The 27892-nt window shown below is 38.5% G+C and overlaps 1 protein-coding gene across 1 annotated transcript in view; it reads left to right on the top strand.

Annotated features, from left to right (window-relative positions):
• TENM2 (teneurin transmembrane protein 2) overlaps positions 1-27892 on the top strand; it is a 640368-nt gene that overhangs the window by 567958 nt on the left and 44518 nt on the right. The window contains exon 14 of the mRNA XM_050905122.1: positions 16812-16958. Within this exon, the coding sequence (XP_050761079.1) occupies positions 16812-16958 (147 nt within the window). The remainder of the gene's footprint in view (positions 1-16811; positions 16959-27892) is intronic.

Genomic DNA, 27892 nt, shown 5'->3' with positions numbered 1-27892 from the left:
AGCAAGGCAAAATGTGGATGTGCTGGGTTACAGATCACTTCTCTCTGAAATTAATAGAGGAATTAGCATTATAGCATACAGTTTTACAGTGGAACATAGTGTGCCCAGAATTAAGCAGTTACAGAAGAAGAAGTTGGGTATCTCTCTCCCTCTTCCCTATTTTCTTTTATTTTTAAATTGCAGAATCACTTGCATTTGAACAAGAAAAGTATTACTGAAAGCAGGAAGCCGTGCATCATTATTTACTGCTGAAAAGTGAATGCACAAAATGAATTTGTTAAAATGTTGACAGATTCTGATTAATTCTACTCCTTATATATAGGGTTTTTTTCAGAGTAATTCGATAACAGTACAGGAAAAGTAATGGCAATGTGCCTTTTCTTGTTTCAAAAAAAATTGAAAAGATGTTTTAGACTTAAGACAGAAAATCACTGCATAGGAGTTTGTTAGGAATATGAAATGAAGGTTGACATTGCTCACCATGCAGCACTGTTAATAGGTAGTTGAATTTGGGGGGAGAGGGAACTATAGTGACACAGATTTTTAAATCCAATTCATCTTTTTGTTGGCTTCTTTGGAAACTAGGGGTAAAATTGCTTTTTGTTACTGGCTCCCTTGGATCATTATTAATTGATTCTTTATCATGAAGCCAATCCATATATATCTTCATTGTGTCCTGTGAATGTTTGAACCTTTTTTTTTTTCCAAAATAAGTCAGAAATATTGATTTAGAATGGAGAAAGCTTTCCATATTTAGAGAACGGGTTATTAGAGTCAAGGTCACTTTGTGAAGGCTGAGAGGGCAACAGTTGCTTGAAGGAAGTACTAGGTGAGTGTTACACTGTAGAAAATGTTAAGCTCATGTACACAGGTCTGCACTTATTTTTTCTGCATTATTCCTCTACAGAGATGGTTATGAATCAGAAGCCTGAACAATGTATATACTGTGTTACTCTTGCATATGTAGCTAGAAGGCTGAAGGGGAAATGAAAAAATCTATATAGATGTCTAAGCCTTAGCTTGCAGTTGCAGCTTTCCTTAATTCAGATCCGGAGGGGCCTGTAGAGGTTATCAGGCTTCTGATTTTTCATTGGAATCTTTTGTTATATATTCTATAACAATTTTGATTGCTTATACAGTGAAGAAAAAAGTGAATCAAAATTGGTCAGCCCCCCCCCTTAATTTCAAACAGTAGTTCATATACTTTATCAAAAGATTTAATTACATATGAAATATCACTCAGATAGCGAACTTTCTGGATACACTGAAGTGTCTCCTGAAATTGTTAATATTTTCATACCACATGAAATTTTGTTAAAATAAAATGAAGAAGACAGTGCTTATTAAAACCTAATGATTTCCCCATTCCTTTTAATCTTTCAGTCTTCCATACACAGAGAATTCGATAAGTAAAGTCTGTCTTCTTTGACCAGTATTTGTATTTCTAGTTACCATGAAATTCCTAAAGCCCTTATTACCTAATTTAAAAGCGTTGCTGCATGGAAAGTTTTAAGTATGAGATGCTTTGTAAAGGGAAATATTTATTCAGCAGAATTGGAGTAATTTAACATATTTGCCTTCCATTTAAGACTGCATCTGCTTATTCAACCTTTATAGTTACAGTTTCCCCTGCTATACTGAGGATTTTTGTCAGCATTTCTGAGATAAAACACTGTATTTTTTAAAATTTCTAGCAAGTTGTATATAATGCATCTGATTTCCTAAGGTAAATGTTCCTGTCAATATTAAATGGGAGCTTTCTTAAAAGTTATTTGCAGAATGTGCTCCTAGATCTTAATTATTTATTTTCTATATTTTATTGCTTGAGATAAAGATGTTATAAAATGTGAGGAGAGATGTCATTCAAATGTGAACGAATGACAGTGAAGTGAAAAGGAAGATGTCTGTTCTTTTTAGCGTTGCTTCTATTTTTTTGTCCTATGACTAAAAATTACAGGTTTATTAAAGATAAACTTTCACAGGGCTACTGCTACGGATCCCTTTCTTGAATTAGGTAACTTCATTCCAGCTTAGGAAATAATTAAAATTAGTAAGTTGTTCCATTTAGAAGGAGAAGCAGGTATGCATGCTGGAAGATGCACTTAAAGGCCTTTGGTTTACTGATTTGTACCTTGAGGAGAAAGGCTATGTCATTAAACTGCAGGGTAGTTTTTCCAGTGAGTGATACCCAGTTAAAAAGGATTTTTGCAAAAACTTCCTAACCGCTTACAGAAGTTATTACAGTAAATTGGATATACACTATGCCTGATTAAACATATTCCCACATATGTATTTACTCTGAAACCTAAAGCCGTTCCAAAGTTCACTTTGCTTGATTAAGACCCGTGGAGATCTCGTAAACTCAATAGAGTCAAACTGCATCAATCCTCCGGTGAGAGACCTTCAGCTAGCCTTTTGATGTTGCAAGGTGTTCTTTTGTTAGCTTGTCATGGAGTATAGAGTGGAGTATTACGGAAGTCCTCTGCAGTTTGAGTTAGGGCAGTACTTCTCACTTTCTGCTCTGAACTGATGGAATATTGCTATGCAGTTGGAAAAGGCTGCTGTATACTGCTTGGTTTTACACCTTTGAAAAAATCGTTATGGTCTGAAGGAAAGGCTAATTAATATGTGTTTCTAACATGTTCCTTAGAATGTGGTAACAGTTCAACTGTGTATAGGAAATGAAAAATGAAACTATATCCCATTGAAATTATGGGAAACAGGCAGAGTACGGTAACCTAAGTTATAATTTTATTTGAATGCTGAGGGTAAATAATGCTAGTCTTCAGAGCAATCTTATGTTCTGGTAATTTTCCCTTGAACTTTTGTGAGATAATTAATAACCTGGATAGAAAACAGAAAACTAGAATTTCTTTGACATCTATTTGATATGTTTAGAGATAGTGTTAGCTATTCATGCTGTATTTTCAGTGTTGCAAAGAAAGAGCAAATTGCACAAAACTGTAGCAAATTGTCCTTTAGATGTCCCATGCACAGATCTTAGGGGTTTTTTCTTTTTGTTTTCTGTTCTGTTATTGGAAATTCCTTTTGACTGGTCTTTGCTTCTAATAATGTTAAGTCTGCTTTTCCCTGTTTTTTTTTAAAACTAAAGCAAATACCATGACAATACGTAGTTGTGCACCTTTTCGCCTGACACGAATCAGTGAATAAAGTGTATTAATCCAATGTGTTGCTCATACAATCCTGTTGCAGCCAAGGTGGAGCGATCTCTAGATTTCTTGGCTGCATCTCCAACTCGCTGAGCCATTGTGTTTCTCTTCCCGAGAGAAGTGCTCCTAGCAAACAGTCCCATTATAACTAATAACATCCTGCCTGTCCCAGCATGGCTTAAAAACTGTCAAATACAGATGCAAGGCAACCAACTTAAAAGCCTAGTTGGTGCTTCTGATGGCTTCAACAGAGAAATGGAAAAGAAATACTCTGTCTATAAGCAGAAAGACTTGAGTATTTGTTCCAGAGAATTAAGGTCACTTCTAGTGAGGCTAGGGAGGAGCAGAGCTATCAGTTGCCTGATAGTAAATAGTTTTAATGTAAAGCAAGCAGAGCTTAAAGAGTCCTTCCTCTTTCAGATTTCTTCCAAGTGCAGATTAAATACTCTTGGCTTTCTTGGGGGTGAAATGGTGAAGATGATCTTCCTAGTAGATCAAAATCAGTTTCCCAGATTTATGTGGTATTTAAATATCAAGGCAACTGGCTATGTTTGAAGGATTATATGTTTCTTTCCTTCACCACTTAGGCAGGTAAAGAAGGAACAAAAAGAGAGCTATCCTACGCTTTGTCTGTGCATGCAGGATTAAAAACAGTTAAAATTTGTGAAAACAACATTTTTATTTCTGTAGCTTTTATTAGTTATCTGTGCAGTTGGTAGATACAAAAATTGGAAAATTGCATGATATTCATGAGACTTATGTATATTGAAAAGGGATGCAGAATGGATGCCTAGCAGTTTAGAATTAAAGGCATGTTTATAAAATATATTTTATGTAGTGAAATATTCATCTTCTATCCTACATCTGCCGAACAACTCAGTATACACAAATACTCATATAACTCAGAATGCATTGTTTACATATTTTAATTTGGTTTACATACATTGCCTATGTGGCAGAATACTGCTCCTGTGTCATGGGCATTATTTCATCCTTTACATTTGTACATATTTAAACTCCATAAATTCTAGCTTTAACAAACACGTGAGATATATTTATTTTAATATGCAAATATCCATTATTTTTTGTCACTTGTAGTCATATTTTACTGTCATGAAGATTTAGGATTACTCCAAGCCAGAAAGGGTATGAGAACCATTTAGTGTATGTTATCAAGGCTTTTTTCATTCCAAACTATCCCACAATGCTTCTTAAAAACTACTTTTTTTCTTCAGTGCTTTCTTTTGATTTCCTTTGGGACAGCTGAAATGTTTGGACTCTGTAGTCTGAAACTACACAGTGTGCAGCCATTTATTGGAATCCATGTAATTAATACTTTAAGAAGATCAGCTGCAAAATATTATACATCTGTCTATATAGTAATTTTCATCCTGAAGGGATTCCAAAGTTCTGTACCCAATTTAAGGGATAGATGCTCATAGAGCACACTAATCTGTTACACAGTAATGGAGGAAAATGTGTACTTATGTTAAGGCTCATATTTATTCTTCTGCTAGAGATAACCTGCACACTTATACAGGATCTGCATTTGCATACCTGAAAGTTAATTGCTAAATTATAAATTCTATGCAGGCATTAATATCTGATGAATAGCAAGTAATTATTTTTTAATAATGCTTGAGAAAACTGGGATTCCCTGCCCTGAGAATTATGAATTATAAAGCTCTAAAACTGAAGGGATCATAGATAGTTCAGTTTGGAAGGGATGTCAGGAGGTTATCTAGTCCAACCTCTTCCTCAAAGCAGGGTTAGTTCTGAGGTCAGACATTAGACTCAGGCCCATAGTATTTAAGGCAGACTTCCTACAACCCTCTTTATTGTACAGTGGATGGGCTGTTACTCGCCACTCAGCACCCTAGCTAGGCATCTTCTATAGCGTATTGAGCAACATAAGTAGTATATAGTATCTGCTTGTTCTCACTGCAGTGCCCTGCTTGTGTATGCATGCACGTGTGCACACATCCCTTTCCCTGACATCCCTGAATTCGAATAGGATACTGGTGTAAACTACTGTGAAGTAGTACTGGCATAAGGGAAACAGTTCTGTTTGGTCACTGTAAATGCTGGCTTAGCTTACTGGAGCATTTTGGTTGACTTAAACTCCTCTGCTTTGTAAAGCTATTTGTATATTAAAGGAGTTACGGTCAAAGAAATGCAATTCATATTTGGAGCAAAAGTGGATAATATGTAATTTTTTATATATATATATATATATATGTAAGTTCTTATTTATAGAGTGAAGGAATTCATTCCTGCTGTATGCCCTATGTGGAGGATTTGTGAAGTGAATAAAAGTATTCTGAAGTTAATGACTGAACTGAGAACTGTGAGTGTCTTCCCCAAAAATCCCAAATTGCATTAGGTCTAGAATGTTAGTTTAGTTTTAGGAGGACTTTATAAAAATGTTTGGACATGGAAAATTTGATGCTAGTGATATTTGGCTAGAATGGATACATCCAAGGGTTGCTTCTTTGTGGAATGGTCAGGCTCATGCCAGTCTGATGAAAGAAACTCTCCATTTCCAAGTGATTCATTGCCTTTCAGACAGGAGAAGCGCTAGTTATCCATGACCCTTTCACAGGAGGCAGGAAGGGCTGTAAAACCACCAGCAGCAGGTTATAATCCAAGGGTTTTCACCATGCTTGGTAGTCAGTTAATGCATAGAAACCAGAAAAAAACCCATGTTTTTCTGAAGAACAACCACTGTGTTAATTTTAACTATTATATGAAGGGCCCAGGTACGGCAAACTGCCATGAACCTTGAGGCTGTACAGGAGCTGATTGAAATCCCTGTAATTCTGTTGAATTTGGCTGAATTTTGCCAATGTGGACCAGCTTGTCTCCTGGCCCTCAGCTGATACAACTGCGAAGGATGAAGAGTCAGTCTGGTCAGTGAAGGAGGATGTGATCCCAAGAAGTCTAACCACTTCAGATTTAACAGTTAATTTTCCATTGCAGTGTGTCAGTTTTTTCTCAGACAGATAAACTTTTCAATATTTGCAGTATAGCTTGTGTTTGACAGGGCTAATGCCAAGGCCTTGTTTGTAGTGTCAGCTTTCATGTTCTGTGCAGCATACCTATTGGTGGTTTTATTGTTCTCCCTGTTTCTGTCTGTGCGTTGCTTCTGCAGAGACTGGAGTTTGAAAGCTCGCCTTATGATCGTTATGAGCTTACCAGAAAATGTCTGATTTAACTTGGCTTGGTGTTCACCTTCTCTGCCTCTGCACTGAAACTTTGTTGCAACAAATAATGTTGCTTAAAAATATTTTCTGAGCAGTAAAGCTAGTGATTGTGATTTTCCTTTAAAATTTAAAGTAGAAGAAATGCTGGGTGGCATTTGTGTCTTGAGAAACGCTAGCCAGTGACAGTGTAGTCTCCTCTGCTGACTCATCAGGGTATTCATAGAGAAAAAGTACATCTGCCTCACTGGAGGGTTTTCAATCAAATGAGAGATCTGGGAGTACTCTGTACTACCAGACAAAGCCTTGGTTACCAACAAGCGATTCTGCCCTTTTCAAGCCTGATCTTGTACTACTTTTTATATCAGCAGGGTCTTAGATCGTAAACATTTGAAATTAGGGCCTACCTTTGTGGCATCTTGATGTATACACGGATTTTAGAAGTTCAGATCTGAGCAGGTGAAGGATCCTTTGTTATCTGGGCTCTGTATGAAAACTGCATAAAGGAACATGAAACTAGAAAAACCTTTAAAACCACATGACTTCATGCTTTCCTCCAAAGTTAGACTAGAATACTACAGGTACTTCAGTAAGTTGGGTATGATTCTGAGTTCGTATGTCGTCTTAGCTGTTAACAATAGTGAAATTAGGGCTTTGCATTGTTTTCTGTCTGAAACAAGGAAAAATTAGGTCATTTATGTTGAATTTTATAAATTTCAGTTAGCCAAATGAAACTGAGCTTTTGAAATCTAATGTCTGGGATTTGACAGCACGATATCAAATAACCTTTTGCCAAATACAGATATCACTTAACATAAGAATTACATTGTATTTTTTCCTCTTTGTCTCTCCCTATGACAAGAAGAGGGTAAAATGGGTAAGGAGTATGGAAATGTGACACAACTCTGTGCATCAGCATATATGAGATTCTTGAAGCTTTGTAGTTAATAAGTATATCTAAAAGTATACTAACACTTTACCAAAACATTTATTCAAAAAAGGTCAAATGCGTATTTTTGGAAAGCTATGACTGCCACATATTTCAAATAATAAAAAAGCCAATTGCATTGTGTGCAAGGAGGTTGAGTAGCAATTACTGTGTGAATCCTAATTTTTATGAACGAATGACTGAAACTGCCTGCCATAACATTGTGATTAATGTAGGGATTTTAGTTATTACATTGTAATTAGGTTATATATTCTTTTAAATATGAGGTCAGTGTTTTGCTTGTTACTCTTCAATTGACTGAATTTACACATTCTGTCTGATAGGTCACTTTATCATTACACTACCACTGAACTATTTATATAGACGTTATTTTAGAGATAAATCCAACTTGAGAAGGCTTCTTTCTCAGAAATGATATTACATATTACAAAGGATGATGCCAGTCCTTGTATCCAATATCAGAAACGTTAATACAATAAAAGATTATGGTTGTGGTACTGGTTTTATGAATGCAATTTCACCCGGAATTATATTCTAAATGGATTTTGTTACAGTAAGATTAATTTGAAAGAACCAGCTATCTTAAATACAAATTTTACTGCATCTTTTATGTATCTTTTTATTGGGTATATGAATATGAGTTGAATATGAGTCTTGTTTGAAAAGAATACACTATGTAACTTGAATGTGCTGCTAGGGTCAAATTTTAGCTTTTGCTCAAAATCGTAGCAAATAATCTGCTTAGCCTATAGAAGAAACTGTGTAGCTGTGCTGTAGCTTTTGGGCTGCAGCAGTGTCTTTACTTATGTCCGTATGTTTTGTGTAACTACTTTGCTTGTGCTGCTACACATCCGAAACTATTGTCACCTGATCATTGATAAAGCCACCGTGCACAGAGTTGGTTTCTGTGCAGGATGTGATGCTTCTTCATGTTAAGGATGGCAATATCAGGGCACGCAGACAGCACGCTGCCTGCGCACTGCACTCGTACCATCCCTTAGCCCTGCCTGCAGTCTGTGGGTGATGTGGGGGCTGTGTGGTGGCAGGATAACGTGGACATCCCACGTTTGCAGGACTGGATCTGGCCTCCTGGCTACAGCAGAGCACTTGGTCTCTTAGCATTGCAGAAGCTTCTCAGTCTTATGACTAAACTTCCCATTAACACAGTCTCCCTTCCTTCTTGAAACTGTCTTTTATATATAGAAATAGCCCAAATTCTTGGGCTCAGCTGAAGCTCTTTGTGTATTCTCAGCCTTCTGAGCAGACATGGATTTTTTGATTATTGATCTGTTTGGTTTCCTCAAGTCTCAGGACGGTGTGGCACAAACTGTCATGCTCTTTTCCCTGCCCAGCTGTTGGCAGCTTGAAGGGGGGTCACACCAAAAGCTGGTGATAGAGAACTCTGTTGGTTGTGCACAAGAGGGAGACCTTGAGAGTGTCTCCCTCCAAGAAAGTAATGGGAGCCCATCTGCTTAAGTCACTTAAAATGAAGTTGGATAAAACAGAATGTACTGCTGGGAACAATCCCTTGTTAACAAGGCGTGATGCTCTGACACCCATGGGGGTTTTTTTCAATCTCAAATTTTTGTGACCTGTATTGCAACATGAGCTTTCCTCTGTCGTTTGTGTATGTGTGTCTGTATATTTTTTATAGTTTTTTTTCTTCAGAAAGATGCAAGTGGCTTTTCTTGAGACTTCCTTTTTAATACCAGCAGTTCCCCTTTGTGTGAGGTTTACTTCTCTTCTAAACAGTCACACATGTTTTTGTCACATTTTCCTGTTTCGTTTGGAAAGCTGGATGTTTTCCGAGTTCCTACTTCTACATGTGAAAGGCAGAAATTGCATAGATATATAGTAGATAGAATTTAGAAGGAAATTCTGTTATGACATACATATTGCAGGCAATTTAAGGACCTTTATTTAACATTCATAATTGTCTGCCTGCACAGAAGGTATTAGAGTGGAGGGATTCAGGATTCCTGAAACTTACTTCTGAGCCTTTCCATTTTTTTCAGCCTGTTCAATAAATAAAATTGTAGCTGGCCCATTCTTTAGTTTTAACTCAGGCATGTATTCATCTCCCCCAACACATCTGCAAATAGTTATTTATTCCATACATTCCTTTGTTTGATATCTAGCTTAAAGAAATATTTAGGATACTGGGTAATCTTAAAAAAATGTTTTCTCTAAAAAATAAAAAGAAAAAAAAAAAAGAAGCAAGGAAGCCAGTCAGAGCATCTTGGTGACAAATGCTTCAGCGCCACGGAGAAGCTCCTGCTCTGTGTGAGCACTCTGTGGAGACGCAAGCAGCACTGCTGTGGTACTTGAGCAGTGAAATCAGGCTTTTTATTACACTGAAAGGCTGGGTTAATTCTTAACAGTTTGTCAATCTGTGTGATTATCCTGCTTCAAAGACCTGAGCTAGTGCTTCTGCATGGCTCTCTAGCCTGTTCTGGAACTGTCCAAACTCACTCAAAGGGGCCTCACCTCTCACTCAACCAATAATATATTGCATTGACATACGTTTAGTTACATGTTTTGGGTTTGAGTTTATTTTAGTTGAAATATTACTCTGTAGAAAATAACTTGTGTGTGCCTACCATAATACTATGTGTCATTTTTATTTGTATGCCCTTTCTTTGGCTTTAACTAAGCCCTGCAGGCTTTGGAATTGAAGGATTAAAAAATAACAATAGCAAATAAAAAGCATAATTTTATTTTCAATGTTGCTAGGTACCTCGTTCTATGTACCTCATTTATTATTTGCTAGATAGCCGTAGGCATACCAGCAACTCACTGAAGGAATGAACGGAAAATATGAAAACAGTGATTATCCTCTAAAATCCAAATTAAACAGGCTATTATCATTACTGCTTGTATGTCATTTCTCTGTATTCTGTAGGTACCATCATATCCCAGACTACTTTTATTTGCTACAGTTCTGTAGTTAACAGCTGTAATGAGAAGAGGGGGGTTGAAATGTAGTTTAAATGTTCCCCTTGAAACTCATGTGTATCCTGTGAGCGAGAAAACACTGTGCTGTTCAACATATTCTTGACTGCAGGGCATCTTCACCCATAGGACCACCTGGTCCAGCGTTAATTCAAGTCAAGGAAAAGACTCCACTGACTGCCAGCGGGCTTTGGATAAGGATGTGTAAAATGAGGTTAGGCGGAAAGATAAACAAGAGATACTATATTCCAGACTATAGCGGCACTACATGTGCACTAAATGGGGAGAGGTGCTGGGAACCCATTCCGTCTGCTTGAAGATACTGTTTGGAGGAGTTTGGAGGATAGATGGCTGATAGACAGCTTTGGATCAGAAGGACTCACAAGATGTAACCTCTTGATTTACATCTAATTTTCCATGTACAAACCAAGTAGAGGCTAAAAACATTGTCCCCTTCTCTAAGTGGTTACAAGATATCACCTAGAGAGATTTTACTTTTTGCCCTCCATCTCTCCTATTGCCCTTTTTCCTTTAATTATACTAAGAGGCTACCTATTCCTTCCAAGTTTGAAAACTTTAAAAAGAACAAGATTTCTCTAACTTCTCTTTCCCTGGCTGCCCTTTCCCTTCCTTCTTTTCCAGAACGATTGGCCCCACCATAAGTGGGAGTTCTGATGATTATTACGTTTAGACTAAAAGCACAAATTAATTGGACAGTGTGTCTTTATATTTTTATTTACTTAAAATGTTTGGTTTGGAGTTTTAAAGTAGTTTATGCAAAGGAAAATCTATATATGCCTGGGTAGCTGGGTACATGTGTATTTGTATACCTGGAGTTTGTGACTATCGGTGGAATGAAAAGGAACTCAGTGCAGAATTTACCCAAAATTCGATTAGAATTTTTGGTGTACTGCCTAGATACTGGATATTAATTTGCTGAGTTCAAAAATGAATTAATCACCTTACAATTTAGTCTCAGAATAATTTCATTGTAGATGAAACCTATGAGTCTTCTCTCGTAAATATGTCCGGCACTATCACTTTCTTAGAAACAAGCACTGTCCATATTGATTTCATTTACTATTCATAATGATTCTGCAGACTTTCTTGTTAAATTCAGCTTTTCATACATCTCTTGTAAGTTTTCAAAATATGAAACTATAGAAGTAGATAAAGCTTACATAGGCCTGGAGGAAGCAGTAGATTTAGTTTTGCTCACAATGACCTTGGTAACAGCAATGTTTGTTGTTTTATAGACTATTTATTTTTCTGTTGTTGCTGTGAAAAACATTTTAATTTGTATTGTTATAGCATCTTTCTAGGCCCCATCATGGACTGTGGCAATGTGGAGCTCTACAAACAAATAACAAAATCTAGTATTTTAAGCTCATTTTGTCTTTTGGGTTATAAGGGCTTTCAGACAGGAGCTTTCTTTTCCTATTATGTCTAACCAAAGGTATCAAACCTTTTGATCCCTTTTCTCCATGAATATTAATGATGTGAAATAAGATGAATGTAATAATTGTATATACATAGTAGTAGTTGACTAAATACTCCTCATATTGACATGTTCTCATTTCTTGTAGTGTTTTGATAAATAGTATCCTGTTCTTCTGATACTACATTATTTACTTAGCATCCATGGTAGATCCTCTTCCTCTTGGTAATAGGCACAGTCAAGAGTCAGAAGTCAGATTCATTCCTAGAAGAAGGACCTCAACTATTTTATGGCAAAGATACCACACTTCTTTTTTTTTTTTTTTCTTAAGCTACAGTCTTCTTATGTTGTTATCGAGTATTCATTTGTACTATGTATCACCAAAGTTCCTTTCATTTTAACGTACTGTCATCATACATGCATTGGAATGGATAAGCTGAGGAAACGTAAGTGAAGGGCTTTCAAGTACTGAGAAACAATGTAGGTATATAGGGGGCAACTGTCCCCATGCACCAAAACAGATAAATTTGCTGAATCTTTGCTTACCAAATTGTAGAGTTTCAGAGTTGCCCCTTGTTGTGATCCATGAGAGTCAGCATTCTCATGCTACTTACCACTGTAGATGTGGTATGATATTAACGTGCCAAGAAATGGGCTTTTTAAACTATGAGCAAGTTAAGAATGTAACAGCCTGTTTGAACAAAGAGAAGCAAGAAACACCATGAAATCCATTAAGGAATTTGTTCTGTTACTTCAATTTAGTTGGGTAGTTGGAAAAAAACTAAGAGAGGAAATAAATTCAGGCATTAAAGACTAGCCATAGTGTTCCAGAACTGCAAGATTATAGAGATTGTTCTGTTCATTGAGAATGCTAAAAAATGTTTTGGGATCTCATATGTACAAAACACCAGTTTACATCATTCTCTGTAGATCCAGAGATATAATGCCTTTATTTTCTCCTTTTTCTTTACCACTGCCTTCCGGCTTTCACTTTACATAAATGCTGGGCATTTTGTCTGTCTGTGGTATGGAGAGGCATGAATTTTAGTATTTTGATTTGGAAACCTTCTCTGAGCCTGATGATCCCTCACAACGCTAGTCACAGATTCCTGACGCTGCATTGCAAAAAGTACTGAAGTCTTTCTTGCTGTTTTAATTGTAAATGCATATGTACCTGTATTAAAGCTCCCAGGTACCAGTCCCACAGGCAAGTTGGAGACTGAAAGAGAAGGGAGGCTGCATTAGTGTTTCACCTCTAGCAGCAGCAGCCGATGCAGAGGCATTGCTAGAAAAGTGTGAGACACTTGAACAGCTGTTGCCTGTACTCTGCCTGTTCTGTGAATAAATAGGTTGTCAATCTAGCACTTGAAACAAGCACTTTCTTCTTTTTTAACCTAGCTTTTTGACATTTTCCATTAAGCATACTGTAATAGAAAAGATGAGTAGAATTTCTCTACACACCAGGCATAGCAACCTGTCTGCTTAGCATGAAGGGCCCTTTTCTGTGCTGTGACTGAGAGCTTCATACCATAGCAGATTACTTCTTAAGGTTAGATGTTGATAGCCGTTCTCTCTGTGACTACCTTACTCTCTCTTTGACTACCTTACTCTGTGAGTGAATTCATAAGACAGCCAGGAGGTAATACGCTGCTCGGTGTGAGCTAGGACTGCAGAATGAAAGCAAGCTTTAACAAAGCACTTAGTGTTAGGATATGCTTCGTACAGTGCGTGTTTCCAGCAAAGACCATATGTCCGGCTGTGAGCACTGAGCATTTGCTGAGACTCTGAAGGCTCCTCGGTTAGGCACTGTGTGACCTTGCCCACTGTCAAAACCTGTTGAAGGGCATCAAGGCCCATTAGCCACATGCAAATGCTGTGTGTGCAGAGGATGTTCATCGGTACTAATCATTGCACACATGCACATGTAGGAAGATGTAAATAGAGATATTCAGTGCACTGCCTAAATGTAAACTTTTTTAGAAGAAAACTTGTTATTAATAGATCATAATGGAGCTATGTTTCTAGTTGGTCAACACACTGTTAGAACAAATTTTGGTCTAACAGACTATAATGCTATGTAAACATTTGCTTGAAGAAAGACAGGCATAAACAGAAAAGCATATATGCACACACACACACACGTACAGAAACACACATAACCATACAAAATATCTAAATAGTTGTCCATTAGTTAAAGCTGTTTTGAAAGTTAATACATCATTAATTTAATAGATCTTTTAAGGAAGAAATTATTGTCAAAGTACTTGGATCTTACTGTAGTCTACTGCTGGTTTTTTCCCTTCCTTCTGATATTTATGTTATTGAAACACAAAGTCTGTCTTTGGAAGGCCACAGTTAAATAAACTCGGTGGAGGTAGCATTCTGTTTCCTAGCAACATCATGTCTATACCAGTGATGCTTGCTTCTCTCTTTAAGCTAAACGCAAAGTCATATCCATTAATCCCCAGCTGCACGTGAAACTTTTCAGAGATTTTACTAGCTCCCTACTGTTCATGTTTTCATCTTGCTCATATGCTGCAAAGCAAACTGCTTCAGTGATTTAATTCTCTTCAGTGCCTCAGTATAAAGCCAACTGTGTGTGTATATTCACAATTACTATTTGTTTTTCATTTAAAACAAATAATTTGTCCTACAGTATGATGCCTCCCCTCAAACATTATCATTTTGGTCATTCAAACAACCTGACAAATGAAAGAGATAAAATAAATGCCTTGAAAATATATTACCTGTGCTGCAGAAGTAAGTGCAATTTTTTATAGCTAAGATATGTAATGCCAAAATAACCTTACATTTAAGTGAAAGGGGCGCTGTATTTTTTTAATATACAACAGCGTTGAAATAAAACTTCTAGGACTTGTTTCTATCTGCTGATAGCTTTCTGTGTAAAATGAACTGAATGGTCTTGGCCCTGTTCACAGAGGTCTGGTGCCTTACTCCACAGAGCTTTGGTGGAGATCAAGCTGCTGTGCCAGTGCTAGAAATGATGCAGGTTCAGGCACCTCGGTAGGACAATGCACAGAAACTTTGGTTGCTGTTATCTATAAAGAATCTTTTCTGTGGGACAGCTGAGGTCTCAGAGGTCTCAGTCCAGCACCTTCCACGGGCCCAGCATTCTTTTTTTTTTTTTAAAAATAGTAAAGGAAACTTTCAGAATTACATAAAAAATTAATGTGGCTGTGGACTACTTAGTCCTCTTAAAATTTAATTAATCACTATGAATGTATCAGGTAACAACCCAACGAGGAAAAGTAAAAGTGAATGCTTACATATTGTGATATCAGTTGTGTGAGTACCAGGAATACAAGGCAGCTTGCTTTCCCGCATGGGAAACTCCTGCAGCAGCGTGAAAACCAGTATGGGGGCAGAGGAACTTCTCTCTAACATCACCTGGCTACAGCAGTGCCAGCTGGGAGGAGTAGGAAGAGACACAAACTCAGAGCTGTGGCTTTCTGAACAGGTTTATAGAAACACACAGGCAGTCTAAGTTAGTGATTTCTGGAAGGCTGCTCAGCCTTTCAGCACTAGTAGGAAAGCTGTGCTAGTTTGACAGTTGCTCCTATTCGTGGTCACCTGCAGAGGCCAAGGGGCACAAAGGCAACATACTGTCATCTTCGTCTTTCTCCAGTGCTGCACATCTGAAGTGGTGCTGCTCAGACAAAGAAAACATATTTATTTGCTTTCAAGATATTTCCCACTGCTGCCTTCCTCACTTAGAGCTGGTGAAAAGAGTATCCACACTCTGGTAGGGTGCCCATTAGTTCCTTGGTGCTCTTAAAGTGCCTGGAGAAGGGAGTGGAGTACTTAATTAATAGTCACAACTTGGGGTCACAGTGGCAAATGCGAAGGACTAACCGAGCGAGTCAGTGAGACCTGAGAGGGCTGCAGCAGGTCCCTGCAGATCTTGATGCTGACAGTGACCCATCACTGCTGGTGAAGGGGAAAGTGAGAGACCATGAAGCTTTATGAGCCGTTTTGAGATTAAATTTTCTGCCCAAGACCAACAGCAATGAGATTAATTGTTCTATGTTCTCTGGTGGTTGTAGAGATGGCAGGATTAGACTGTATTTCCAACCCAAACGAGAGAGCCTGCGAATGATTGGAATCCAACATCTATTGTCAGTATGGCAACACAGCCTTCTCCTCCTGCTCAGCCTAATGAAAAGGTGCTACGAGAGGTCTGCTGCAGCACTCAAATCTTCTATCACCTCCACAGACAAATGCACGTGCTTGTGTGGACTGGGTGTTGATGGATTTGAATTGTATATACCAAGGCTGGAATTTGGTTTTCTTACTCTTTCATAATGAATATTTAGTAAGATACAGTAGTGCCTCCTGAGACTCGTGTAGTTTCAGGAAAAAGCAGTCGAGGTATTCTATTACCTATGGACATTTTGTTAGAACATATAAGCACCTTAGCTAATTAATATTTTTGTTCCTAATTCAGCTCTTGCTATACAATAAGTCACGTCATATACATAGCCAATTCAAAACATACATCTTTTGTGGGATATCTCTTCTAATGTGTCTTTCAGAAAGCATGAAATGTTACATCATAATATAAGTAAACAGTGTTAAATAAGTAAGTCTTTTAAAATGACTGTTAAAGAAGGAAAATGTTTTCTAAACTATTTATGTAAACTTTGTGTTTAGAGATGCTCTGCAGAATTATGCAATGCACAATATAAAAGGCACTCTGAACATTGACATGCTTGCTGAAGACATTCTCCCTCATATATGTGTGTGGACACACATACAGTGGGAAAAATAAGAGGCTGTGATCTTCTGTCAGCACGCTGTAATTTCAACTCAAGATCTGAACCTTTACAGGGTTCTTAAAACACGTATTATGGCTGACGGTAGGACTCCTCCTGCCTTTTGGCTTGAGTTAAATCCCCATTTCTCTGAGGTATCCCCTTTCTTTACCCTCCTTCTCCACCCCAGGGCTGTGGCTCTGGGCCAGGAGAGCGTTTGTCCCACCAGCAGGAACGAGCCTTTTTGTCTGCACAGTAATATTGTCAGAAGCCTGAGTGGCAGCGTGAATGAGTGTGTCTTGTACTTACCTTCTCCATTTCTTCAACCAGATGGCTGCCCTGATTTGTGCAATGGCAATGGGAGATGCACGCTGGGTCAGAACAGCTGGCAGTGTGTCTGCCAGACCGGCTGGAGGGGGCCTGGATGCAACGTTGCCATGGAAACCGCCTGTGCCGATAACAAGGATAATGAGGGAGGTGAGCAAAAGTCTTTCAATTCCCAGTCCCTAAAGAACAGAGGGTTATACACGCTTTCTTCGCGAGTCATTTTCCTTCAGAAAGACTTCGGCTGTCATTGTTGTCAAGTGGTGGTGTTACATTTCTTTTGAAACAAATGAGACTGAGCGAGCTGTGGCCTTGTGGAGAGACGCAGTGACCCACAGCGCCTGCGTCGGGAGCGGACAGGCAGACTCAGTCCCACCCCACATCCCACTGAAGCCCACGGTGGAGAGCATGGCCCAGCGAACCAGAACTTTTCCCTGTGGGCTCCTGGCACATGTGAATTGCAAAACAACTTACTGCGCCTGTGTGCACAAGCATAGCAGCTGATTGAGCAGGATATTTAGCAATATTTTTTCTGCTCTGTGCTAGAGGCCAGGGTCATGCTCTCATGTACACAACCTGTGCAAGTGGTTGTAGCTTGCTGTCATATTGCACAGTTCATGTGCCAGACTTTAAAGGGCTGAGTGAGGTGCGCTGAACCGTCATATATGGTAAGGCTCTGACACCCCTGTTCAATTTTCCCTCTCCTTTATCAGGCATATCCCTATTAAATATGAAACTTATGTGTTCTGTGTTTACCTTCAAAGATGGCTTTAGTTTATCTCATTTTGTAGAGCCTTCCATAGTGTATTAGGCTATGCTGGGCTGAAAGCCGTTCTGAGGAGTTGTGCCATCTAAACAAGATTGCTTAATCTATCTCCTTCATTTGAAGTAGCTTTTTTATTCCTTTCATTACAATGTCTTTAGTAAGTCACGTAGATTCTTTTTCACATGCTTCTGCTCTTCGTTAAAAATCAAACATCAGACACAGCTTTCTTCCTTGAGACTCCTTCGCTTTTCTTTGGCCAATAATTAATCTAAAGAGCACATCTGTTGTTTGCTGATTAATAAATGTTTTACTCATGGTATTTCCTACAGCTGCAAAGAAACATTTGGCTTATTTGAAAGGCTGCTTCTAGGGTAAAATTGTCATTAAGATGAGTGCTTTAATTTTATATAAGACTTCAGGGTGTAGAAATTGTTCGTAAGTCCCAAACTGAGGAACAGGTATATTTGGTTTTGATTACATGATATTAACCACATCTGAATATCATTCGCTAGCTTTAATCTGTAAATCCTCTGGTAGTTCCTTGGTTTCACATGTGATCAGTGCTTACAGAAATATTTTAAAAGTGCTAGAGCTGATTCAATTTCAGAAAACTGGAACTTGCTTTATAGCTGTTACTGAATTGTAAAGAGCAGAATCTAATGGCCAAATTACATTAGTTGGCGTTTAACTATACAACAAAACCCACTAAACTTGTGTTAATATGCAGTGTAAGAAACTAAAAGGTGAACTGCTTAGGTTTGCAATTTTTACAGGCTTTGAAGATTATAAAGGAAAATTTGAAAACGGATGTATCATCAGATTTTCCTCAAAAGAAGGCATGAGTTTGGAAAACATTATTAGAAATACTGGAATAAGATGTTTATTTACCTATCCAAGGCAATATTCTGCACTTGTAAAACAGACAGGCAAAGAGGGGAAAAAATGGCCAGTGAGACCATTCAGCTGTTCATCCCAATTTAAAATTGCAGAATTCTAAAACTTAGTTCGTGGAAGGCAAATAGTAGTTCATCGAAGTCAAAGAATACATAGAATAAATACGCCATACAACAGACACATAATATTCATCAGCATTACGATGCAAGCTGCATGGTTTCTGGTTTACCATAGTTGCACCTGAAAGAAAACTGTTTCGTCTAGCTGAAGGCTAGAAAGATTAAGGGGAGAACTCTTCAGATGTTCTCAATGCTCGCAGGTTGAAGTTGTTTTTTTCCAGAGGCTAGTGAGGTTACTGCTTATTGCTGCTTGTGGGAATGTAGATAGTTTGAAAATCTATGCCTGTTCCAAGGTCCAAACAACCTGAAAAATCCATTTGACCCACACGTTTTCACATGGGGATTTTATGATAAAGGCAGGAATGAATCTCTTGTCTTCTGACCCTTAGCTCAGTACTTTAATCTGACAATTGTTGCTACTCTCTAATAGTCTCATCCTTATTACGTTTCTGTAGAGATTTTCTATAAGGGAGCTTAGGTGATGTTCAGCACCTGTTCAGCTAGCGGTTTCTCCACATACTTGCAAGGTATACCTGAAAAACTGAACAGACAAACGCTCCGATTCAGCCCCGCTGTGTTTTGTGGATGGCGCAGGTGGCGCAGGCTGAGAGTTACCCACAGGCTGTGTGGCACTGCAGTATTCTGCTGTCTCTCTCATGCCTTGGTGATTTTTGCTGTTTCAGTTTGCTTGATTATATTTTGAGTTTCAGATTTCTTTGAGATGGCATGGGGTCCTTTCCAATGTGAGCTGTAAGGACAGAGTCATTGTCATTCCCATCAGTTTGTCAAATTGTCAGTCACAAGAGCTACAACACAACTCAAAACTGAATATAATGTTAATCACTTAGTATCTTAGAGCGCAGTTCTGCCTTTGCCTTAAGCTGTACTACTCTTTATGTGTCTGGTTCACTACGCATCTGGCCAGGAACACGTCCTGTGACCTCTATGTTTATTAATGCTAACACGGGGGAGACCACAGGAGTGTGCAGGAATGGAGAGGAAGGAAGGGATGTGTGCTCTGTGCTTCAAGCCGCACCTTTATGTAATTGTAACTGCGTATATAAAGGAACAGATAAAATTTTCTTGTTAGACGAAGCTGAAAACTGTACTATGGGAATCAATGTTAAAGATTCAGCTAGTTACCAGAACCCCAAGTTTCCCGTAAAGTGCAAGATTATTGAAAGTTAAAGAAATCGCCTCTCCTCCCAGTCACTCTTTTCATTTGAAACTCAAACAAGTTTAGTTGCAGCAAAATGTTGAACTCATTTGCTGCTCCATTACCATCATTGCTCTGTGTTGTGGTTTAACCCCAGCCAGCAACTCAGCACCACGCAGCCGCTTCCCCCTTCCCCCTCCCAGTGGGGTGAGGAGGAGGAAAGAGGGGAAAAAAAAAAGTAAAACTCATGGGTTGAGATAAGAACAGTTTAATAACTAAAGTAAAATATAATACTAACAATAGTAATAATGAAATATAATAATAATAATAGTAATGAAAAGGAATATAACAAAAAAGGAGGGGGAGGAAGGGAAAAAAAAAAAACAATCCAAAAAAACCCACCAGTGATGCACAATGCAGTTGCTCACCACCTGCTGACCGATGCCCAGTTAGTTCCCGAGCCACGATCCGCGCTGCCTGGCCAACTCCCCCCAGTTTATATACTGGACATGACGTTCCATGGTATGGAATACCCCTTTGGCTAGTTCGGGTCAGCTGCCCCGGCTCTGCTCCCTCCCAGCTTCTTGCACACCTGCTTGCTGGCAGAGCATGGGAAACTGCACAAATCCTTAACTTAGGCTAAGCGCTACTTAGCAACAACTAAAACATCAGTGTGTTATCAACATTATTCTCACACTAAATCCAAATCACAGCACTGTACCAGCTACTAAGAAGAGAGTTAACTCTGTCCCAGCCGAAACCAGGACACTCTGTTAACATAAGCAAATAGTTCTGGAGTAGTACTGAAGACGCAAGCTCTTCTTTCGAAAGGCAGTAGGATAGCTAAAAATACAATTTTTTGCCTAAATGAGGTCCTTATCTGGACAGCTGAACCTCCTTTCTTTCTGTCCATCTATTCATGTTGTTAAAATATAGTTGCTTCAGTGTGTCACTGAAATGGAACTATCATTTTCTGTCTTCCATTCTTCCCCATGTGGCAACAGATTTAACATATTTTGGAGCTCTTTCACTGTTCAGCCATTCTTATTGCAATTGTATCTCACAATCAGATTCAAAGGCCTTGGGCCAAGTCTTCATTTCATGGATGTCAGGAAGAGCATTGCCACTGACTCCAAAGGGATTCCCATTTGTCCTGTTTTGTCTTATTATCTGCCACAATGCGAACTCCATACCATAGTTCAAAAAGAGAAAAATGAAAGATTATACTTAATATTTTCTTTCAATTTTAGATTAATGCCCTTTAGTTGGTTTATTCCTAGAAGAGGCAGATGTGTCCCTGTCTTGTTGAGACTTACAAATCTTCATTTTAAATGAGATGTCAGTGTGTATTACATAAATAAAACGGGATTCCAGAGCAGAGAGAGGAGAGAATGTCCAAAGCTGTTTTCTCCTCTTAGGGCTGTTCAAGTAGAACTGTGCATAATCCAAGGTAGCACTGGGAAATTCACCTGTATTTGTCCTTACCATCACACGTCAAATCTAGATACAGCCTTAACTGGGTCTTCATTATGAACCTGTTTAGGGTCGCTATGGTGCATAGGCTACTTTGCTGAAAAAACTTGGAAGTCTCTTATTTATCTGTTTATTTATTTATTTATCTTTAAGGAGGAAGCCTAACTGAAAGGTAAGGGCTTTCTGGCATTGACTCACTTTTAAGATCTTTTTAAATTGGAAAATGCTTCTGTTTTCCGAAACATGTTTGGATTATATAATTTACTCACTGTGGGCACTTCTAAATCTAATCCCTTTCCTTAATCGGCCCCTCAGTAGGTTAATAGTTAGTAAGCATCTTTCGGAGGGATTAGAAATAGCTTTATTTTAAGACCTATAATTGTGATTACAATGTATAATCCCCCCAATAGATATGTATAACCCATTTAATTCACCGTGGATTTATTTTAGGAAATTAAGGGATTAGAAATTATATTTTGAGGAAAGGGAGAAGGTACATTACTTTTAAAGTCATATTTCTTTTGACATATTGCATAAGGAAATCACTAGAGTGGCTATTTATACCCATCTTTTTACAACAACTTTTTGATAATAATATGCTTGTTCATAAATTGAAAAATGTTTTTAGTATCTCGGAACAGTCTTCATAAATTGTATATGTTTAACTAGATTTCAACTTAGACTTTACAGTGCCTCCAAGTAAAATGGACAACGTAACGCATAGCAAAAATCATATTTCTTTTCTAAAGAATAGTTTCACTAGATGTTGGATGCAGTTGATTCCAGGAGCTCATGTTTGAGGGGCCTTTGTCCTGAACTCAATCGGATAATTTGGGAGAGAGATTTAAGTAAGAACTCTGGCTTCTGCAGAAGCAGCCCTGGCAGGGGCCCGTATTGCCCACTGGGGTTGCTCTTTCTAGCCTTTTCTTTTCCTTCTTTCTCTCTTCTCCCACCTTTTGCATCCGTTCAAAATTGCTCTACTCATGTTTATAATTTTTAATGACAAGACAGTTAAATTACGCAATCTCAGAGAAAGAAAAACAAAAATAACCAAAATTTTGCTAAATTGGTTTGTATCAGATTTGATCAGGATGGAGAGGACAGGTGCAGGCAGGTTAAAAAAAAAAAGCTTAAATGCAATCACTGCTTATATCACTTCACAGATCACATTTCTCCTCAAAATGTAATTATCTGGAGTAAAATTGGGTGAGGAAGGAAAGGAAGCAACCCATAGCAGTATAGAATACTAAGCTAAATAGAATGAGGAATTCCTTGTTTGTTATGCAAAGTGGGACATTCTTTTTAAAATACAGTTTAATTTATTTCCACTTGGCTTTCCAAAGAGAGCTGTGTATATCTCAGAAGGCAAATTTTGCCCTTCAGTTTGTTACTATATAGCCGTAACCCCACCAAGAAGTACAGTTGGTGGTAATTCTATTTGGCATAATACATTAAAGATAATGAATGAGAGAAAGCCAGCTATCTGCTTCAGTATGAACTCTCTTCAATTCACGAGAAAAATACATTTCTAGAGAAGTTCACTGTCAGGACAGTGCACTTGACTGATTGAAAGGCTGTTTATTTGAGTTGTCTTAGAAAACTCATCTCTGAAATTAGACAGAAAGAAAATAGAAAGGAAAGAGAAGCGTCTTCCTGCAATAAACATTTAGAAAAAAATTGCTTTTAGAAAATTACAAATCCTGTGACTTGATACTGCATCAGGCTCGTGACATTTAAGATAATACAAGTATTTCACAGCACAAAAGCAAATCATGTAATTTAGCTTGCCTCAACAAGCATTGCCTCAGCAGGGGTCTCTAATTCAGCACAGACAAAAGATTTTATGAAGTTCTCAATATAAATACCCAGAATACTCTGGGTGCAGAAAATACCTTCCCAGAGCCTGTACAATAGTCAGTTTTAGAACATTAAATGTAATGAGTAGTTGAAATCTATTGTGGATGGGGGCCAGAGTGAGTCATGTAGGCTCCAGTATAAAATCTGTATCAAAACCAGACATTATATAAGTTTGACAAGAGCTAATGAGTGTGCTTGTATGTGATTTTGTTAAAACTTCATGTCAGCCTCTAATAGCCTTTACACACATTAGCCAGCTTATCCTTACGCTGTCCCTCATGGGATACGTTCCTACAATAACATGCTCTTATAACCCATGGAGAAACGGAAGGAAGAAATTCAGTGACTGCAAATTCCATGGTTTAAAAAGCCGCCGGTTGCTGCATAGGTATCTGTGTGTACACTGGAACTGAACAAACATTTTTTTCAAGATTGTTTGCATCTTGGAGCCCTCTAGGTCAACTCTGCTCTAAGCGATGTGTGGTTTGAAGTTGGAGCATCAATAATCCACCAGTATTCACAGGTTCTGAAGGACCACCAAGCACTCAGGGCGTAGCTGGAGCTACACCTGCAGCAGTTTCTTCCAGGGATGAGGGTTTTCCCCGCTGCCAGAGCTCTGGGCAGCACAGGGATCCTGAGTGGGCAAGGGAAGCGGGGCTGTTGCTCTACCAATGTCACATTCCAGGGTACTTTAAAACCTCATTAGGGAGTTTTTTGGGCATTCGGAGGCACACTCAGCTTACACAGAAGCCAGGTTTATTCTACTTTACCACAATTTGGGATTTACAATCCAACTTTTCCTGAAAGGCAGCTTTGATTTAGGTGTATGGTTCCGAAAATACTCCGTTGTGCTCACAGTTTGGTATAAAAGCCCGTGGTATAATGGATATCCTGACAGTTTACAGAGAGGCTTTCCAGTTTGGCTAATTGAGGAACAGGGCTGGAACAGGATGAGAAGCATTTCCTTTCTTGTTAGCACCAGGAATTTCTGAGGAATTATTTTGAATGATGTATGCCAATATAGCTAACAGGAATTTGATCAAGCTACAAAAGTGAAAATTTGGGTTAAATATTAGATAAAACTTCCTGTTAATAAGATATGCTGGGCTGTGGAGTAGCCTGTCTGTGGAAACAGTTCTGCATGCAGTTTTGGAGCTCAATTAAAATATTTGTGTTGGCAGAGAGAAGGCCTGTTCTTTTGATATCTGATAGAGCATCTCTAATTCTTTCACCTTGGGTATATTAATACTACACATAATTAAAATCAGATCATGATAAATTAACTAATTTGCCCTTAGAGTGATCAAAGGCCCTTTTGCCCTCAGGGTTCGTAGTAGCTGCTGTTCCCCCCCCAGGTCCCCCCCCCCACCTCCATTTTAATCATCGGTCTGAAATGTTTATTGGAAAAAGAAAAAATTTCCAGGAATTATGCTCTGAAAGTCACCAGCTCCTGAAGCTAGTGAAGTGTAAGGATGCCCTCTACTGAGCATGTGCTCAGAAGTTTTGTTTTGGAAACAAAATTGTCCCCTGCTGGGTACAGAAAGCATTTTCTCAAGCAGCTGGATGTCAGGTCAAAGTCGACTCATTCTAATGTGCATCATGAATTGAACCTGAAGCACAACCTGCAAGTATTTGATGAAGAGTGGAAACTAAAGATAATTTACTCGTACGAGTTAAAAAAACCAAACAATAGTTCAAGCGTCAACTTTCCAAAGAAAGGTGTAGCACAATTCTGGAATCCAGTCACCTGAATGTGATGAGAAAATATATTCAGTGGTGAAGTAAAACTGATGATGGGAGGTTCTAAATACATTAGCAGTCAAATATATCACTGTTTCTACTGAGAGCTTTTTAGGCCTTGTAATGATGTTCAAGAGGAACACAATAATAAGGCCACCTTAAAGTATGGCATGCACGAGTAGATTATTCCACTTAGGTGTAATACTTTAAAATTTTCTTTTTGCTGTATAGTTAAGTCTGCCAAAAAGCTTGTGGAACAGGTCACGGAAAGTCAAGAAATGTGTGTATCCATTAGCAGAAGTGAAGTCTTCAAGAGGAATACCATGTCACTTGATTTGTTTCTGAAAAGATTTGGGAATTCAGAAGAACCACAAACAGCAATGGAGGGCTAATCCTGTGCTCTCAGTTTAAATCAGATCAAAATTTCCTATTTCTTTCTTCTCGGTTAAGGCCAAGTCAGGACTTCTTTTGGTCTTAAATAGTTGGAGGAGGTTCAGCACCATCTTAACTCCCTCTACAGTCTCCTCCCTTTAGCATACAGAGTTTCAGAGAGCTGCTAACTGGCCACTTTAAACTCAGATGTGTATGCTATGAAAAGCAGCAATATCTTGGTGAGGCTAATGGTGAGGTTTTTGTCATTGAATTAACCATATAAATAATTCAGTGTGCCTGAGGAAATCTGGAAGACTACAAGCCCTGAAATATATATTAAAAAACAAAGTACTGAATTCTAATTAAAATTCATGCTTATGGCAGAGTTTTCTCTTACAGAAGGTACATTTTTTCTAGCCCTTGTTTTAATCAACTCAGTTTAATGCAACTAAATGATTCTGTAACAATTTACTTCATATGTAATGGTACAACATGGCTTCAGAAATGGGCTGACAGGAACTTCATGACGTGCGAGGTCCTGCACCTGGGGAGGAACAACCCCAGCCACAAATGGATGCTGGGAAACACTTCTTTATCGTGAGGGTGACTGAGCACTGGAGCAGGTTGCCCAGAGAGGTTGTGGAGTCTCCATCCCTGGAGATACTCAAAAGCTGTCTGGGCACGGTCCTGGGCAATCAGTTTTTGGTAGCCTTGCTTGAGCAGGGGGGCTGGACTGGCTGACCTCCAGAGGTCCCTGCCAACCTCAGCCATTCTGTGATAATACATCCGGATAGCAAATTAGGCAAACATGAACTAGAAACAAATATATTGTGACAGTAATCAATACTCTTTCATACATAGAGTCAGAGGTTTCAGAGCAACAAAGTAAATAATAGCAGCAATGCAACTATGAATGCAAACAGTATAGCAGTGTATAAGCCTTTGACACCAAACAGCAGTGCCCAGGTTCTGGCTGCGTATGCTGAACAGATCCATACCTCAGTTCGGCCGTTACAACAAGCTGGATCAACTAGTTGGCATAAGGTAAAAATATCCTGACTCCCGAATCCTGCCATCTGGGAATAAATTAGTACCAGGGGAATATAGCCATATATTATAAGTAATAATGTTCCAAACAAGTAAATCATGTGTATATTTATGTTACGGTATATGCCTGTCTTTTCTAAATATTCTTGTAAGCATCTGAAAGTGTGCAAGTCTGCATTCACAAAACTGCATAAACGCCTTCCTACATGAAAGGAATCATACACAGGTTTCTCCCTGGTATTGAATGGAGATGTTTCTAGCCTCCCAGGTCCTGAACTGGCAATTCAGAGCAGTTTGATTGCCTGCTTGATTGTTTGTGAGATAACGGTGAGATTGGCAGTGACAGGGTAATTTACTGAAGATTGCAATGTCAGACTATATCCAAGGGGGCTCGTGGGCATAAAGATGTGATTCACATGACTGACAGGACGCTGAGAGATTGATATGCCAATTGAAAGTTCATGGTGTCATCAGAAGTGTTCGGTCACAGCATCCCATAATCTGCTGCATGATGAGGTCATTACAGACATAACGTATGCTCACCTCTAATAACAGGTATAGCAAAAATACGATGCAGCTTGAACAGGTAAATGTAAATTTATCAAGGGGAGTAATTTATATCCTGTGTTTTGCTTCTGTTATTTCTAATGTGTTGATAGGATTCTCTTGACTGGTGGTTGTCTGAATAGAAGAACTGAGCGGACTAAACAGTGGGCAGCTTTAAGTTCATAGTTGTAGAGGTGTCACAAACTGAGAAAGAACACAGGTTGCTGAGAAAAAGTTCTGAGCTTAATAGGAAAACTGCCTTGAGTTATAATCTGAAGCTAATGATGTCCTTACAATGATTATATAAAGTGGGTGGAAAACGGACTGTAGCAAAGAAGAAAATTCCTACTGCCACGTTGGAAAGGATTTCAAGATGAATGGAGCTCTTAATGTGAATAGGCGACTGACCTTAAAGCAATGTATAGCTCTTGCAACAAGGTAGTTTGTCTCACTTAGATTTCCTTAGAGGGCTGAACGGAACATTATCAGCATACCTTGGCAATCAGAAACAGTCATTTCAGGCACACACAATCCGTTGGAAATACAAGGCTAATTGTAAAATAAGAAAGCTTTTTACAGGTTTGGGTTTGGGTTGGTTTTTCTGTTGTTGTTTTTCCAGTTATCACTGTGTAGGGTAATGCTGGTCTGTTGTGCATTTGAAAATCTTGAAAATACACGAGTCACAATCTTACTCTAAGGTACTTCTGTCAACTAACCTACTGGAATGTTCTCTGTTGTGTATGATATTCAGTATGTGCCCAGGCCATATCTGTATTCAAAAATCAGATTAATATGCCTCGGGGAGTCTCTGAAAGTTTACAGACCTAAGTAGATTGCAGATTGAATGCTTGATTCTTGCCACAGTAGATGAACAACTGTTTCTAAATTGTTAGAGATGGTAATATTTTAAAGTAAATGGTTATTAATTTCTAAATTACAGTAGAACTCCATTGAGAGAACATATTTCAGTTACATGATGATACCAAAGGAAAGGGTGATGCTAGAAGTTGTTACTGTATGTGCTAAAAATAGTTGTGAGTTATCTAAGTATACAGATCGATCTCCCCATTGAGGATTCCATTTTAATTTCTGGTGTTTAAATTCTAATTTTTCTTAA

Source organism: Gymnogyps californianus, chromosome 14 (genome assembly GCF_018139145.2).
Source record: "Gymnogyps californianus isolate 813 chromosome 14, ASM1813914v2, whole genome shotgun sequence".
Classification (NCBI taxonomy): Eukaryota; Metazoa; Chordata; class Aves; order Accipitriformes; family Cathartidae; genus Gymnogyps; species Gymnogyps californianus.
The sequence above is the reverse complement of the archived record's forward strand: the minus strand, read 5'-3'. Positions and strand labels throughout refer to the sequence as shown.